Source organism: Thermobia domestica, chromosome 18 (assembly GCF_964235325.1).
Source record: "Thermobia domestica chromosome 18, izTheDome1.hap1.1, whole genome shotgun sequence".
Classification (NCBI taxonomy): domain Eukaryota; kingdom Metazoa; phylum Arthropoda; class Insecta; order Zygentoma; family Lepismatidae; genus Thermobia; species Thermobia domestica.
In genome coordinates, this window is record NC_137471.1 from 10549399 (window position 1) to 10566687 (window position 17289).

At 33.5% G+C, this 17289-nt stretch overlaps 1 protein-coding gene across 6 annotated transcripts in view; it reads left to right on the forward strand.

The window, feature by feature from the left end:
* LOC145674975 (TOX high mobility group box family member 3-like) overlaps positions 1-17289 on the forward strand; it is a 515956-nt gene that overhangs the window by 382998 nt on the left and 115669 nt on the right. For all 6 annotated transcript variants that reach the window (XM_081745294.1, XM_081745297.1, XM_081745295.1 and 3 more), the window contains exon 2: positions 15485-15556. In XM_081745294.1, the coding sequence (XP_081601420.1) occupies positions 15485-15556 (72 nt within the window). The remainder of the gene's footprint in view (positions 1-15484; positions 15557-17289) is intronic.

The window sequence follows — 17289 nt, forward strand, 5'->3', positions numbered from 1 at the left end:
TACTGCAACGAGCAAAAAAGGCTTGCTCACATAAGCAAGTGGTAGGGAAAGACAGCAAATGTTGCAATGTCTTTTTAGACAACTCTTCATATTTACAGTGCACACGCTACCAAAAGCTACAAAGTTCATTTTCTTTGAAAACATTTTACCATGAAATGTTACAGGATAGCTCTAGCTGTTCTTGTTCTGTGTTAGAGAGATTCATACCTTGTACGTATGTAATGGATTTCTACATTAGTGAAAGGATTTTCAATTCAACCATTACCCAGTTGTGAGACAGCAAAATATTCTCGAAACGTTGCAGCTAATGCTTTCAAATGTCCTCCAAGTGTTTTGTTCATTGCAGCAGAGATTTTTTCACCTGAAGAATCAATGAAATCCTTAAACATTTGAAATGATGAGTAGTTATTGCTTTGTACTCGTACTGCCCACAGCTGCAGTTTCTTAATCTTAAAAGTACTCCTTGCATAACAGCTGTGAGTTTCATTTTATTATGACACTTTTCAAGTTTTAGGGGTCGCGGACCCCCTTTGAGAATCACTGCTCTAGCGTAATGATGTTAATGAGTGCAAGAGCGAGCTTCACTGAAGAATGGCGAGCTCGAGATCCAATTAGCGTGAGCATTGAGATTACTGATCGTGAGCTCTATTGAGGACAATGAACCCGAATCCAGAGTGAGCGTGAGACTAATGAGGCAGAGCCCGAGATCGAGCTAGTGCGAACGTCATTTGAGGGTACCTAGCGCGAGCTCAAGCTGATGCTAGAGCTAGCGTGAACCACATTTGGATTAGAGATTTGCGATTCCTTTTGAGAATAGCGAGCTTAAGCCAGGTTTGCAAGTTTGCGATCTCTAGTGCAGGCCCTAAATTACAATTTAATACAGAGCAGAAATGGTAATTTTTCCTCATTGATTGGTCTATGTCAAACATAACAGCATTTATGGTCCTCGATGTCACATATAGCCACACTCAAGCTCAGTTCATATATATCTGTAGTCTCCTACGTAACTAGACATTAATTATGGATTTAACACAATAATTGAGTATGATTCTGCCTGTCGTTAGCCCAAAGGCAAAAGATGAAAGATATTTAAAAATTCGACAGAGGTATGGTACATAAAAACACTTCGTCCTCATCGGTTCTTTAAATATTTTTGAGCTTTTGTGTTGTAGGCTGGATACTGTTAGAAGCAATTATTAAGCATATGTGCCAGTGCTTCGACAGTAAATAAATGGTTCAGAGACTTGTCATATGTTGTAATTACATGATGCGTGAAAGTCAATGCAAGAAGAGCGAAATATGCGTTTCAAATTAGTTTGAATGAATCTAACATTGTGGAGTGGTTTATGAGTAAATCTGATAATTAGGACAAAAGCAACTTGGTATAGATGCAGTTTTGGGAAACCATACTAACACCTATTTTTTTTTTTTTTAATTACTATGATGGAACTTCAATAATTATTCTATCATCTTGTCCTTGGACTAGAAATACATATTTCCAGTTTGAGTATTAGACTGAAGAACACTGTGGTAGAATTTCAATAAGAAAAAATCGTTCGATAAAGTTCACAAATTGGGACAACAGTGGCACATCTAATCAAACAATTATCACATATTCAGTTGAAACAGTTCAACCTTTCGTCGTGAGTGTCGATTTGTTCGTTGTAGTTTGACCAGTGCTACAAATATATAATTTGGGCGGAAATCATTGTTGTATAGGCGAATAAATGGTTTTCTTACTATTATGTTCACGTACTTCCAACACATTAATAGGTGTCAGGCAAGTTTATAATTCTGCTGTTTAGGAATAGGTAATCAAAGCACACATATATTTACGGTTTATTATGGTAGGTTGACTTTTATATTTTTAGAGAATTCTCTTAAAAAAATCATAGACATGTTGGCATTTTAAATTTGTTTCACTAGAATATTAGAACCCATGTGTGGTTCAATGAGACCTTGTTTTGAATACTTATAAGTGGGATATTTATAGAAAATAAACTCTTTAGCAAAGGTTTCATCCTACTAACCACCTTGAAATATATTACGCTACCAATCATTTTACTTTCAACAGAATCATTTTTCTTGTAAGTTTATGTTATATGTCGTCGTATACGAACAAATAGATAAAACGGCGTGACATTGAATTTCACGTGCATACAGGCCTTGACGATATTATATTAATTTCCCTTGTCACACAGCAATGGAGCCAAGTTTCTAAGGGGCTTACCTTGCCAATGGCGATTCATGATTAGGTTGGAAGACTTGTGTTTTTATTATATATATATTGTATGGAACCGGAAGTACAATGTTCTTATTAAAACTCCAAGAAGAAAGATCATTATTCAAAGTAGTGATAATGATACCGCAGTTAATGTTAATTATTTTGATTTGAAGTATTCGACCTTGTAATACATAGTTAAGTATCATCTATAATAATAATAATAGATGCTTTGCTGGTGTAGTGGCTAGCGTGCTTTTCTTTGGTGCACAGGGTCTCGGGTTCGATTTCCGGTGAGAGAACATTGAACGCATTACAATGGTTTGAATTCCACCTTTCACTGTAGGTCCATGTCTCGTATAACCTTGGAGTTGAAAAGGACGGCCAACTACAAAAGACAATAATAATATAATAATAATAATAATAATAATAATAATAATAATAATAATAATAATAATAATAATAATAATAATAATAATAATAATAATAATAATATGTAGATGTTTTATTATAATAATCAACATCGCAAAATATTGACCTTGTCCATTATGTAACATTTCCCTGCAAGATAATTTCCGTCGAGAAAACATTTTCAGTGAATAACTACATGCAAATAAATTACACACTAGGGACCGCGGTGACTCAGTTGTAGAGCGTTCACCTCTAGTGCATGGGGTCCTTGGTTCGATCCCAGCTCGCATCAAGTGAACTTTGTGCTGGACAAACGCCATATGGGTGGGTTTCATCGGGGTTCTCCCACTTTCTTCATTCCACCATTTCATTCATTTCTCATTATCACAGTCGCCTTTAGCCTAGCCGGCATAATCGTGGGACATAAAACTTAAAGATTTCATTTCATTTTTTTCAATTAGACATTAATAACCTTTATGCGTTCCTGTAGTGATGATCAATTTTTAACTCTTTTAACTTGTCATCGATATTTCTGGCATAATACACGAATGGAGTGGCCAGAAGACGGATAAAGATATTATTAGTTTAGTTGATATAGGCTTCATTAGAGCCCGTTTAACTATATATATATATATATATATATATATATATATATATATATATATATATATATATATATATATATATATATATAACAGGAAGCAAATATAAGAATTTTTATAAAGTATCTTTGTCATTTGGTGAAGTACTGGAATATAATGTCCCTCAAGGCCCTTACATATTAGTTAAAAGTTACGGAAGTGCTATACCGTAGAATTTGAACAATCTAACGTCTTCACAATTTAGTTTAGAAAACATCCTGAGGAAGGACATTCTTGTATTATGCCAGAAATATCGATGAAAAGTTCGGTTAAAATTAATCAATATAGCAGATTAGTGGTGTAAAAAGTTTAAAGTGCGTTCAATAAGTTGTTACTCAAGTAATTTATTAATTTCTTCTTTGTATTGTACAAAACAACAACAATAATAAATAAATAAGTAATAGTGATAATAAAGAAATATTAATAATACTATGTATAATTGTTATATATATTAAGCTGGATTGTGGCAAACCTGAAAAAGTCAGGGAATTTTTGTTATAATTAACAAAGAGGAAAATATTTAAAATATGACTGTTTCGATTTCAGTTAACACTCTTAAGCGTTTTAGGTGTACTTTGTGATAGGTTGTGAATGCTTTCACGTTTTCAGTCTCAGTATAAACTTGTTCTTCGTAATATACTTGCTACTAGGAAAAAATATATCCAACGGCGCTAAATTATTGAGGTTTTAGAAAATAATGTGAGGATGGCAATTTTCTGTTGTAGCATTACATGGGTTATGTGCACACTGCTTGTTAAGTGCAGTGTGTCACCTTGTACTGGTTGATTCCATAGAGAATGCGGGTCTGTGGTAAACGTAATGCATATGACGCATTCCTTTTTTTTTTTTTTTTTTCTTTTCAAAGAAACGATCTAGATTTAATATCAGCCACCACTATACTATCACTGAGACCTACTTACATAGTTTTTAATTTAGTCTGAGAGTGTAAACCTGACATGTTTATTAGTAATCTCGTACACTCGTTGGTTTCTTGCAGGTGAAGTTGGAACGTTACCTCAAACATACTGGCGTTCCTTGTTAATTAATAGTCTCAGAGTTTGTATTAATTTTAGTATTAACGAGAACTGTTAATTGATAATCACTTGATTTTAATTGATCAAATAAAGTAGTATAATAAACAGGATTTTGTTAATCACAATTTATTTTAAATATCTATCTAACAATTTTTAGAACAATCACTTTATCTGCGTCGGTCCAATGGCAGAGCTCTCATATCTGCAGTGCAGATTTTCATGTTCGTTTCTATCAGACACTACTCCAACTAAAAAATACAGAATAAAGTATAATTGTGATCGAAGTATTTTCCCACTATTTAAACTAATCTAACATCTATTTTGCTATAATTCCGGTGTTCCAAAAATATTTTGATATTATTCTAGACTTACGCAATATATATATTTTTTTCAATTATTCCAAACTTTAGGAACACGTATTTTTCTATGGTTGAAATGAGTTAAGTTGATTTTAAGTTTAACGTCCCTTTCAGCAGCGAGGCTATATGAGATGGGACCTACTGATTAACGTAGAATCCGAACCACATGAGCTCCCATCGGGAATCGAACCCGGGTCTCCTACGCCAAAGGCGCGTACGCTAACCGTTTAGCCACGAAGGAGCTCTCTATAATTCAAAGTTTCATAAATATATTTTACTGTGATTTCAGATTTCTGTAAAACTGTTCTGTGCAATTTGAGGCTTCGAGGCAAAGTTTTCTTTGATTCCAAATCTTTATAACATATCTTGATACTTTTCCAATTTCATATTTTTGATACTCTTTTCCTACGATTCAGGACTTTTGAAATGCATTTTCCTATGACTCCTGTCTTCTAAAATATAGATATGTTATTTATAATTTCATATTTCTAAACCGATGTCTATGACTTTTGGATTAATTAATATTTTGCAATGACTCTCCCGAAATACATTTTGCTATAATTATATACTCCTAAAGCATATTATTATAAATTTCTTATTTGTTACATGTTTTTCTATGACCATACACTTCAGAGACACTTTGTTGTGATTCTAGCCTTCTGAGACATGATATTAACAAAATGTTGATATATGTTTTTCTATGATTAGACACTAAAGAAATATATTTTTCTATGATTCTAGACTTCTAAAGCATATTGTTACAAATTTCTGGAACTTTTTTTTTCTCTACTCTCATTCATCAGAAACCTTTTTCTGTTTCTATATTTCTGAATCTTATTAGTACAAAATTTTGTATGTTGTTCTATGATTCCACCCTTGATGGTTCATCATATTTTCTATGGTTCTAGACTTTTGAAGAATTGTTACTACAAACTTTCTGTAGAATATGTTTTTCTATGGTTCTGCTCGTCAAAAATTACTTTTCTATGATGTTTATACTTGTGAAGCGTGCATACAAATTTTCTCTTGTTCTAGACGTCTAGAACATGATTTTCTATGACTCCTCGCTTCAGAAACTAATTTTTTTGTAATGATTAAAACATATTTTTCTGTGATTTTCAGACTTATGAATCATACTTTACTATGCTTGTAGAGTTTTGTAACGCCCTATGTAATAGAAATCATTTTCTTTGACATAAATAATGCAAAGAGTGTGTGGTATTTTATTACATAAATCAATGGCTGATTTGCACCTGTCACGTTGTTGTAAGTAAATGCAACTTGAAACCACCTTTCATCTAACTAATAATGTTTTTTTTATTAATTATTATTGCATAAAAAGATGAGTGGCATGGGCGTAACTTATAGATGACATATCATGTAATCGGATTGTCCAAATCAATGTTGCCATGTCATTTTTTTTCCTTGTATGTTGAGAAGTTTCACGTCTCCTCTTGTTGTATGTAATTGTCTGTAATCAGGAAGCCATTGTAGGATTCATGTCACAGTAATTTTTAAAAGAAGGGGCGGAATAAAGCAAAAATAAAGAATTTCGTCTCCCTTTTTTAGTATTATTATTATTACCCATTTAATATCTAAACGACAAAATGAGTTGTATTAGTTCTATTGGTCAATTTGACCCTACCACGTGCAGCTCTTCACTACCTTGTCACTAAAGCTGTTATTTTACTCGACAAGGAGCTCGTTAGCAGGCGAGAAATGTAGGGCGCTTTTTTAAAAAAAATATATAAACAAGTTTTATTCTTATGGTTCTATTATACATGAATGATGGTTGTTAATCGACTAGACTGATCGAATATGTTGATAATGAAATAATTATGGCAATGGAAAGTGTTCTCAAAATGATTCGTGAGTAATCACAACAACTTCCTTTTACTATTAATTAAATATCATGTCCTGTATCATGGAGTGTGTGTGTATGCGTCCTCTCGCATAGCCAAACGGTTAGCACGTATGCCTTTTAGTGCGGGTGATCGTGGGTTCGATTTTTGGTACGAAACATATTTTTTTTGTGTTGATTTAATATCGTGAAGTCATTGGGAAATTACTTGCATTAAGAGATAGCGAACTCTAGTCTAGAGAACTTGAAATATTGATGTTAATAGCTAATGTTATTTCGTGAATTGTATAAAGCTTTAGTTTAGTTTTCGTGTCGCAGAATGTAGTTTAGAGAATCCCTTTTTGATGTATGATTGGTATGAAATATTTTTTCCACGAGTTTTCAAACTTTGTTTTCAATAATTTGTATTTGTTTTGGAGTTTAACTCTTTTTCCTTTAAGATCCTAGTTGTATGAGCCATACGCGCACAGAGAAAATCGATAAGATGTAAACTTGAGTAAGGACTGTGAAGAATATGGGATTAAAATAAATATTAGAACGACAAAAGCCATGGTGATTAGAATGAAGGGGTCTGCGGCAAATTTAAAAGTAGGAGAGGAGAGAATAGAAAGGGTGACTAGTTTTCGATACATGGGTTGTACTATTAGTAATGATACAAAGTGTAAATTTGAAATAAAAGTAAGGGAAAGGAATGGCGAAAGAACCCTTTAGGAGGAAGAGAATACTATTTTGTGGGATCTTGAACAAGGAGTTGAGAAAAAACACCTATAAAGTGCTTTACTGTATGGGTCAGAAACATTGACATTACGCAAAAATGATGAAAAAGGATTGGAAGCTTTCGAAATGTGGGTGTGGAGAAAAATGGAGAGAATTAGCTGGGTTGTGCGGAAGACGAATGAGAGGGTGTTAGAAATGGTTGGGGAGAAAAGAACACTTTAAAATATTATTAAGAAAAGGAAGAGAAACTTGTTGGGACATTGACTAAAAAGGAACTATATCATGAGGAACGTGCTAGAGTGTATGGTGGCAGGAAAGAGAAGGAGAGGGCGAAGGAGACTATAATAATGGACGATATTAAAATAGAGAAATCGTACATAGAGACGAAGAGATTAGCGGAAGACCGTGGAGCATGGATACTTCTCAGTTGCAGCAAGTGACCTGCTAATAATGGCAGAATACCTATGATGATTATTATAATAGATCTAATTTGGGAATCAAATCTGCTACCACGCGTAGGCGTAGTACAAGCAAGATACTAATCATTCGGCAAATTTGAAAGCCCAGATGTTTTTCACACCTGAACCATTATTGATATTATTTATTTACCAGTATTTATTTCATTTATCTATTTATTCCACCTATAGACCTGAAAGATAAATATAAATTTTTCATATAACGTGCAAAGTTCCTTTTTTAATTGTGCTAAAAATAAAACTGTATTTATTCATGTTTTCTTTAACATTACAGCCGTATGGATCTAGAAATTAAAATATCATTTTGGCATTGAGTCGCTAGTGTTACTATTATCATCACTTCGTTACTGTCCCCCTCATTCTTTATCGCCCCCCGTTCTCGTTTTTTCACCATTATCGTGGCTATTTTCTTTCTTGTTCTCTGATTCTTCACATGTTAGTGATTTTTTTTTTTTAAATTTAATGGTCCGGTTTTAAAACGCTAATGGTCATAACGAAACAAAAAATATCTCCCCTCTCTACAAAAAGGAAGAAAAAACTAAATTTGTAGAAGGCTTTTGCTATCATATTTTTCTTATATATATATATATATATATATATATATATATATATATATATATATATATATATATATATATATATATATATATATATATATATATATATAGGTATATAGGGAGGTCTATTTTCCAACATAAATGGTTTTTGTTATAGGTCTATTTGTACTGTAGTATGCATAGTTAACTGATATTTTGAACTGTTTTCATCATACAAAGAAGTATAGTGGTACGGAAACAAAAAACAGGATAAAATTGCCTATATTTCATGCTTTTTCCTGTTTTGCATTATTATCCGAAAATAAAGTTTTTTTTCGTAATTTTTTCAATGTAAGGTTTTTATATTATTTATTAATTTATTTATCCGAGTAGACTATTTCATAACCTTTTACAGCATAAAAAAAATGTAGTTTAGATAAAATACAAAATTTTGTAGAAAGGAAGTCATGCCTTTATAATATTGTTTCCTTTATATTCTTATTACATTTACACAAGACAATCTACTTATTTCCTCGTTATTCGTGAGCACAATTATCTTCTTTCTTCCTTTGTTGGATGCACACAAAACGATCTTTCTTTGTTTCTCGCTATTCGTAAATACAGTGATCTCCTTTATTCTTTTCTTATATGCACACAAGACTACCTTCCTTTATTTCCTTGTTATTCATGAATACAGTGTTCTCCTTTCTTTGTTGCATGCGCACAATACGACTTTACATTACATATTTTCTCGTTATTCATGTATGCAATAATCTTTCTTTCTTTAATTCATGCGCACATGGCAACTTTTCTTTATTTCTTTGTTGTTCGAGAATACGTTTATCTATTCTCTTTCTTTGTTACATGCTCACAAGAACACCTTCTTTATTTCCTCGTTATTCGTGAATACAACGATCTTTCTTCCTTTTGTTGCATGCCCACGAAACGACCTTTCTTTATTTCCTCGCTATTCGTAATACAGTTATCTCCTTTCTTTCTTTATTACTTGTGCATAAGATGATCGTCCATTATTTTCTCGTTATTCGCGAATAATAGAATAATCTCGTTTAATTCATGCGCACATCGCAAGTTTTCTTTATTTCTTTGTTATTCGTGAATACGTTTATCTATTTTCCTTCTTTGTTACATGCACACAAGGTGACCTTCCGTTATTTCCTCGTTATTTGAGAATAATACCACAATCTTTCTTTAACTCATGCGCATATTGCAGCTTTTGTTTCTCTCTTTGTTAATCGTAAATACATTTACGTATTTTCTTTATTTGTTACGTGCACACAAGACTGCCTTTCTCTGTTACATGTGCTCAAAATGACCGTCCGTTATTTGCTCGTTATTTGTGAATAATATAACAATCTTTCTTTAATTCATGTGCACATGGCAACTTTTGTTTATTTCTTTGTTACTCGTGAATACGTTTAGCTATTTTCCTTCTTTGTTACACACACAGAAGATGATCTTCCTCTATATCCTCCTTATGTGTAAGTACAGTGTTTTTCGTAAGAAAGAATGATTTGTTTGTAATTTTTGGTCTCTCTTTCAGTTCCGATGCTGTATGAAGTTATGTTCTAAAATTTAACATATTATCAAAACAACTTTTCTTTCCGCCTGGAATTGAACCCTTTATTTCCTTCGTGAAAGGTAATAACACTTTGCCGTTTACCCATGAAGTAGCTGCCAATGATATAACTGGATGATAGCATGCAATGAATAAAATAACGCCATCATTTCGTAAGGATCATAAAGGACCCTGCACAAACTTAGTATTACAAATATTTACTCATTAATTAAATAAGTCAATTAATTCATTAGCTGAATATAATCTGTCCTTCATCCTCTCTCTCTCTCTCTTTTTTTTTTTTTTTTTTAATTTCTCTTGATGCTGAAGAGTTTTAATGTCCAAATATGATGGAAATTCTAGCAGATGACTCTTGCGTTAAAAACAGACACTTAAAAAAAATGCAAATATAGAATAAAATAAAAAAATGCGAGTTTTACTGATTCTTCTTTAACACAGAACGTAGAACCAGGGTTCCCGTAGCATGTTGTATATTCAAATAACTTGTTTAAATGTTTTCATTTGCATTTACTCCTGTTTTTGAAGTTGGTTTTAAATTAAACACATAACACATGAAAGAGGTATTTTAGAAACTGAACTCGAATACACACACACACTATATATAGGTCTATATATATAAGTAAATATTTGGTTAAAAAATAAGTACATGTAAATATTTAATTTTGTTCTAAATTAATCTAATTATGTGTAATGAAGTACTATATTAATTATGATCGCATGCAGAACGGTTGTTCGTTGACGAGGACTTATTATTATTATTATTATTATTTTTTAGTATAAAATAATATTAGTAGTCAGTGTTTCCAAGAAATTAGTTAAATATAAGGAATGCGTTACCAAAATGTTTGACGCCTCAACGTAAAAGCGTAACCCATCTTTTACGAATAATTGGCTTCTTGAGTTCCTCCGTGGCTAAGCGGTTAGCGTACGCGCATTTGGTGTGGGAGACCCGGGTTCGATTCCCGGTGGGAGTTCGATGTGGTTTGGATTCCACGTTAATCAGTAGGTCCACGTCTCATATAACCTCACTGTTGAACGAGACGTTAACTCAAGTCAACTCAATTGGCTTCTTTGCTGTTTAATTCATCATTTTGTGTGCCAACATTATCCATTTTGTGAGAATATATAAGTGTATCGTTTGTCCAATTATTTCTAGTGCGAAATTGATGTAAATCAGAAATCACGAGTTTTTTTATATAGAAATAAATATTTATAAATATAGTACTTCGCAGAACGATATATATATATATATATATATATATATATATATATATATATATATATATATATATATATATATATATATATATATATATCTTTACAAGATTATTTCCTTTTATATTCTTACGTGCGCACAAACCAACTTCCCATTGCTCTTCATTATTCATGCACACAATGATTTCTTTGTTACATGTTCACAAGAGGTTTCCCCTCCCCCTCTTTTTTTATTTGTTTGTGATACTGTATTCATAAACGATTTGTTTGAATACAGTATTTCGCAGAACGGAAAACATATCTTCATAAGATGATTTCGTTTGTATTGTTACTGTACGTGTCACAAAACCGGATCTTTCTTTATTTCCTCGTTATTCGTAGATGCGCACAAGACGAGTTTCCTTATTTCCTCGATGTGTATATAAATACAGTGTTCTCCTTAATTTATTTTTACTATTCGTACGTACACTCAAGATTATTTTCTTGTTACGCATGCGAAAGACCACGTATTATATTTATTCCGTGAACAAGATGATACATGCCCATTTTCTTTGTTACATATGCCCAAAGAATTTCGTTTTATTTGCGTCTTAAATGCTCACAAAGACTATTACGTTTTCTTTTTTCGTATATGAATGTATTTTTTTTTAATCTATGTAAAATGCACATTAAATTATTATTATTTCCACAATTGGGATGTCGTTCCTTCTTTTGTATCTTGTTTGATGATAAGAGTTTTCAAGAATTATTTGTATTGTTTAAAAATTCTATACGAATATTTACAAAATGTTCCCTGAACTACTAACTATATTTTTACTCTTTACAAAATAAAGTATTGGAAGTATAGGGCTATTAATGTTTTACAATTTCAACTTGATAATGCTTACAGTGACTCAAGTTATGGGAGTTTCGTGGTGGACAAACGACATGTTTTGTGTATTTTCTTCTGGTATGTCTAATTTCATCAATTGTTTAATAATAGATAATTTCCATTCTTTTAGTCTAAACGTGGATTGCTAACTAGTATTTTAGTTTTATTTTATTTAGAAAATGACATAGTAATAATGGCAGATTAGAAGGATTGTTGGTGATTCTGACACCGAGGAATACGTTAACGACATAACTGGGAACAAGTGTCCCTATCTCCCTACTAAATGTGGAGACAGTGAACTAGGTATGACTCCGGTTTACCTACAGGTAATGTGATGCTTAAGAAACAACTGATAAATACAGTGACAGAGGGACACAAATCGAGACTGTTAACCGATGTCTCCAGCAGTAATTTGCTCCCTAACGAACAGGAATATGAGGACTTTGTAACAGATTTAAGGATACACATAATAAAATAAACTAGGCACTATCTCTGCGATAATTCTTTTATATGAAATGTAGAGATAGAAACAATTCTATCTTCCTCAGTAGTAACGATCTTCCCATTTAGAAACGAATCTGAAAAAATAAACTAGAGACAACTTTAATGTCTCTGAAAGTAGTTCAACCCTTTGTAAACGTAGGAATACATGTCAGGACTGTTAACCGATGTCTCCAGAAGTAATTTGCTCCATAAACGAACAAGAATATTAGAACTTTGTAATGGATTTAATGATACACATAATAAAACAAACTAGGCACTATCTCCGCGATAATTTGTTCGTGCTAAACGTAGAGGCAGAGACGGTTCTGTCTTCCTCGGCGATAAGGGGCTGTGGTGGCTTAGTGGTAGAGCGTTCACCTCTTGTGCTTGGGGTCCCGGGTTCGGTCTCAGTCCCCGCCAAGTAAACTTTTTGGTGCACAAACACCGTGTGCGTGGGTTTCCTCGGGACTCTCCCGTTTCCTCCCACTTTCTTCATTCCACCATTTCATTCATTACTCATCATCACCGTCTCCTTTAGCCTCACCGGCATAATCGTGGGACGTAAAACTCAAAGATTTCATTTCATTTTTTTTCCTCGGCGATAACGGTCTTCCTATTTAAAAGCGTATATCAGAAAATAAACAAGGGACAATTCTTGATGTTTCATTTGGTAAATGCTTCCTCCTAAACATAGGGACACAAGTGAGAAAATAAAATAGAAACATTTGCGTATCCTTTTTGCTAATCCGCTTCTTACACTAGTTAAGATTCTTGATGTTCACACCTGTTTGTGGAACCATGAAAGAAGAAAGAGATCTGTAGACAGAATACAGCTTGCGTTTATGTCTAGGTGGAGATTCTTAATGTAAATCCTTTGGATACAAGCGGTGGACATGGATATCTCGTGTGGAAGCTGAGTCGCTGTTCCACGGCGGGCGCGAGAAACGTTCCTGGCATGAAGCCAAGAGACAGTTCTCTGATCGATCACTTAGGGGAGCTGATTTTATTTCAAGTGGTAGGAAGTGAATATCAAAGGAACGCCATTTATGCGATAGGGAACATTTTCGCTTCTTTTGTAACATTTCTAATGGACGGCCATGAAAAAAAAAATGTTCTGTCGGAGAGAAAAAGAGGAAGAAAAGAAGGTGTGATAAGTTTCAAAAGAAGAATTGAATGTACGCAAATAAGATAGAAAGTAACTCTGTTATTATAGCATTGCCATGTAAGCCATTTATTAAAAGAACGGCAAATTCTATTCTACATACATAACGTAATTTCATTTAGTAACTCTGTTATTATAGCATTGCCATGTAAGCCATTTATTAAAAGAAAGGGAAATTCTATTCTACATACATAACGTAATTTCATACATTATTTTAGTGTTCACTTATTATGCTGCATTTTGCGTAGTTAGCTTAACTATACTCATCTCAAGCAGTAACACATTTGATCTGTCAGTAAAATACTCATAATAATAATAAAATCAACATAGTCTACTTTAGTTAGATACATTCCGTTCTCTTGACTTGAATTCGCTTTTTTAAGACTTCCAAACTAGGCTATGCACAACTGTCTGAAGTCTACAGAAAGGCTTTGTCCGTCCATCTGTCTGTTGATAGGAATCAGAGCAAAAACGTAAGAGATATCGAGATGCTGTTTTCTGCAATGGATTCAGCGTCCTAAAGATAGATCTAGTCTCTTCCGTTAACCCTCTATTCAAACCGGAAGTGGTTCGAATTAGTCATTTCCGGTTTCAACGTTTATCACCGTAAAACAAAAACGGGAACAGATAGCAAGAAGCTGTTTTCTGCAAACGATTCAGCGTCTCAAGGCAACCTACCATGACTATTCACAACACTCTAGCAAAACCGGAAGTGGTTCAAGTGTAGTATTACTTCTCGTTTCAATACCGATTTCAACGTTTATTGTCATAAAATGAAAATGGTAACAGCGAGTTCTTTTATTCGAACGATTCAGCGTCTCAGGACAATATATCATGCCCTTCTACAACACGCCTTTGGCGTGAAAGACCCGGGCTCGATTCCCGGCGGGAGCTCATGTGGTTCGGATTCCACGTTAATCAGTAGGTCCACGTCTCATATAGCCTCGCTGCTGAACGGGACGTTAAACTCAAAATCAACTCAACTTCTACAACACTACCAAAACCAGAAGTGGTTCAAATTTACTGTTCCAGTTACAATACTGATTTCTGTAAAGCCAAAACAGTTAATGCTAATAAGATGCTTTTTTTGCAATCAATTCAGAGACCCAAGAATAGGTTCCATATGCTCCATTGACTTTCTATTCAAACATAAAGTGGTTAAAATTAGCCATTTCCGGGTTTAGCATTTGTCGCCATGGAACGAAAACGGTAGCAGATACAAAAGAAGCTTTTTTTTTCTTTTTTTTTCAAACGATTCAGCGTCTGGAGCCAACATACAACCATCCGAAACAATTTGCTGAAATCGGAAGTGGTTCAAATTTACTATTACTTCCGGTTTTAATGTTGATTTTCGTAGAGCAAAACTGTAAATGTTATCAAGATATTTTTCTTTAAATCGATTCAGAGTCCTAAGAATATATTCCGTCCTTCGTAGGCTAAAGGGCATAATCGTGGTACGTTAAGCCGAAAGATTTCATTCCATTTTCGAATTTATAGTCATAATAATTATGACCTCGTAAAGTAAACCTGAACCACAGGATGTATTTAGTGATTTTGTGTATTGGTACAGCTATTCTTAATGTGCACCAAGCGCCGGCAGAAAATTCTAAATACCCTGCGGTCTCATTCTTACAATTACCTAGAAATATGCCTGGCCAACGGGTACGGATTTGTATAAAGGAAAAACAAACATTCAGTTTTATATATAATATTAGGATCCCTGAGAATTAGCTGACTAATTTTCAAGTGTTTCTAGCCTATAAAGATGTTAACTATATCCAATTACGTTATCATAACTTTCTGTGTAATTTATTTATTATGGTTGTAACATAGTCTATAAACATAAGTCTGAATAAATGTGATCTTGTAATGTTTCTTCATGTTCTTTTTCTAATTTCAGAGACCTGAAAATTTGGATTTGTCACTTTCTGTGCCTCCACCAATACAAGAAAACGGCTACATGGCTGACCAGGTAAGATCAGTAAATTATGTCTATTCAATTCTTTAGTATCTTTCAACGCAACTGTAATACCAGTTTTAATATTATATGATTATCATAAAAATGAGGATTTAACATTATCTATCCTCTAAAACTAAGAGTATCCTAGTTTTGACTTTCTCAGCGCCCTTCGAGCAAGCTCATTCCTTAGACTTGCAGTTGGGATATCCAAATAACTGACGTAATGAATATTTGTTTTGGAGCATATTTTATAACAGTATATGTTGTAAACACTTTTATAATGGTTTATTTCATTAATTAAAATAGTCTGATAAAAGGGATTTTGAATGTACACTCATGTCCAAAATAATTGTCGCATATCTATAACTATCTTTTGTAAGAATATAATTTGATAATGATTTGATAATGCTTTTAATACTGATACTATGTGTACAGTCGGGAAATGTATATTTGTAGTAAATTTCATAGGAAAAGAATTGTAAATACGAAATTTAGAATGTGCGTAAATCAAAATGTTGCTAAATAGACGAGAAAGTTTTATTTTCGTTTTATTGTTCTTATTTACTGCTCTTTTGACATGAAATTTGCCACATACATGTCTTTGCCCAATATACACATACTAACATTATAAGAAATATCGGGCGAATCCATTAGCACATTATATTCCTACAACAACATATTTATAGACATGCGACAATAATTTTGGACATGAGTTTACCTTCATCAGGTACGATTTCAATTAAGAATTGTACTAGTCTTTTACAAAACGTTTAGTTAGTAGACGTGATCCCAGTTTGATTTCTGATGGGAATTGTTGCTTTGGATACAAACCTGAGTAGTGGTTTGGAACCCAGAGAATCTCGTCTTTGGACTGATTTCATAAATAAATATTACCTGCAAAATAGTGATGTTCCTTCAGCTTTATAGAAAGTCACCTGTAAAGCTCACCACGTGCAAGAAGAAAAAAAAACTGTCAGGAAGGACAAGTCGCATCAAATGGGCTGTAGTACAGACGTCATCGATTGTGTTGTACCTTTAGATTAACGTTCCACAGTTAAGAAATGTTAATTAAAGGAGTCGTATGATACTTGCTTGTGGAAGGATTAAACGTGTGATGCTTGCTTGTGGAAGGATTAACCGAATTATGATACTAGAGAGAATTTCAAACTTAGATATAGCTAGGGATGCACACGAGACAAAATTTGTGGCTGTCTCGTCTCGAAAATGTGCTGTAAAAGTGATGTCTCGACTCGAAAAATGTATATTTCTATTGGAAGAGCCGTGTCTCGAGTCGAATTTTGTCAGGAAAAAACTGTCTCCACTCATCTCCTGCGCATCCCTAGATATAGTCCTCTCTGCTGATCTAGTAGGTAGCATGCGCCGAGTGCGGGGCACGGAATTCCGGGCTTCATTCCTGCTCGGGTAGCCTTGAAATTTGAACTTATTACGGTAGTCGGGATTCCAACTTTAAAAACTGTTAAGTCCACGTCTCACATAGCCTTGGTACCAAAAAGGAACACTAAACTTCAACGAAGCAACTATCAAACTTACATAGACTGGAATCGAACTAGATACTCTTACCAGTGGACCTAAGATCTTTACCACATGCTACCGTACTTCATTATATGCCAACGATATATTGTGTATGCACGCTTCAATCAAGTGTTTTCTTACTTAGTTTCCATTTCTGAAGACTTTAGAAAATTACGTACCTCGCCCTAAAATTTCGTGAAGAGCTTTGTAAT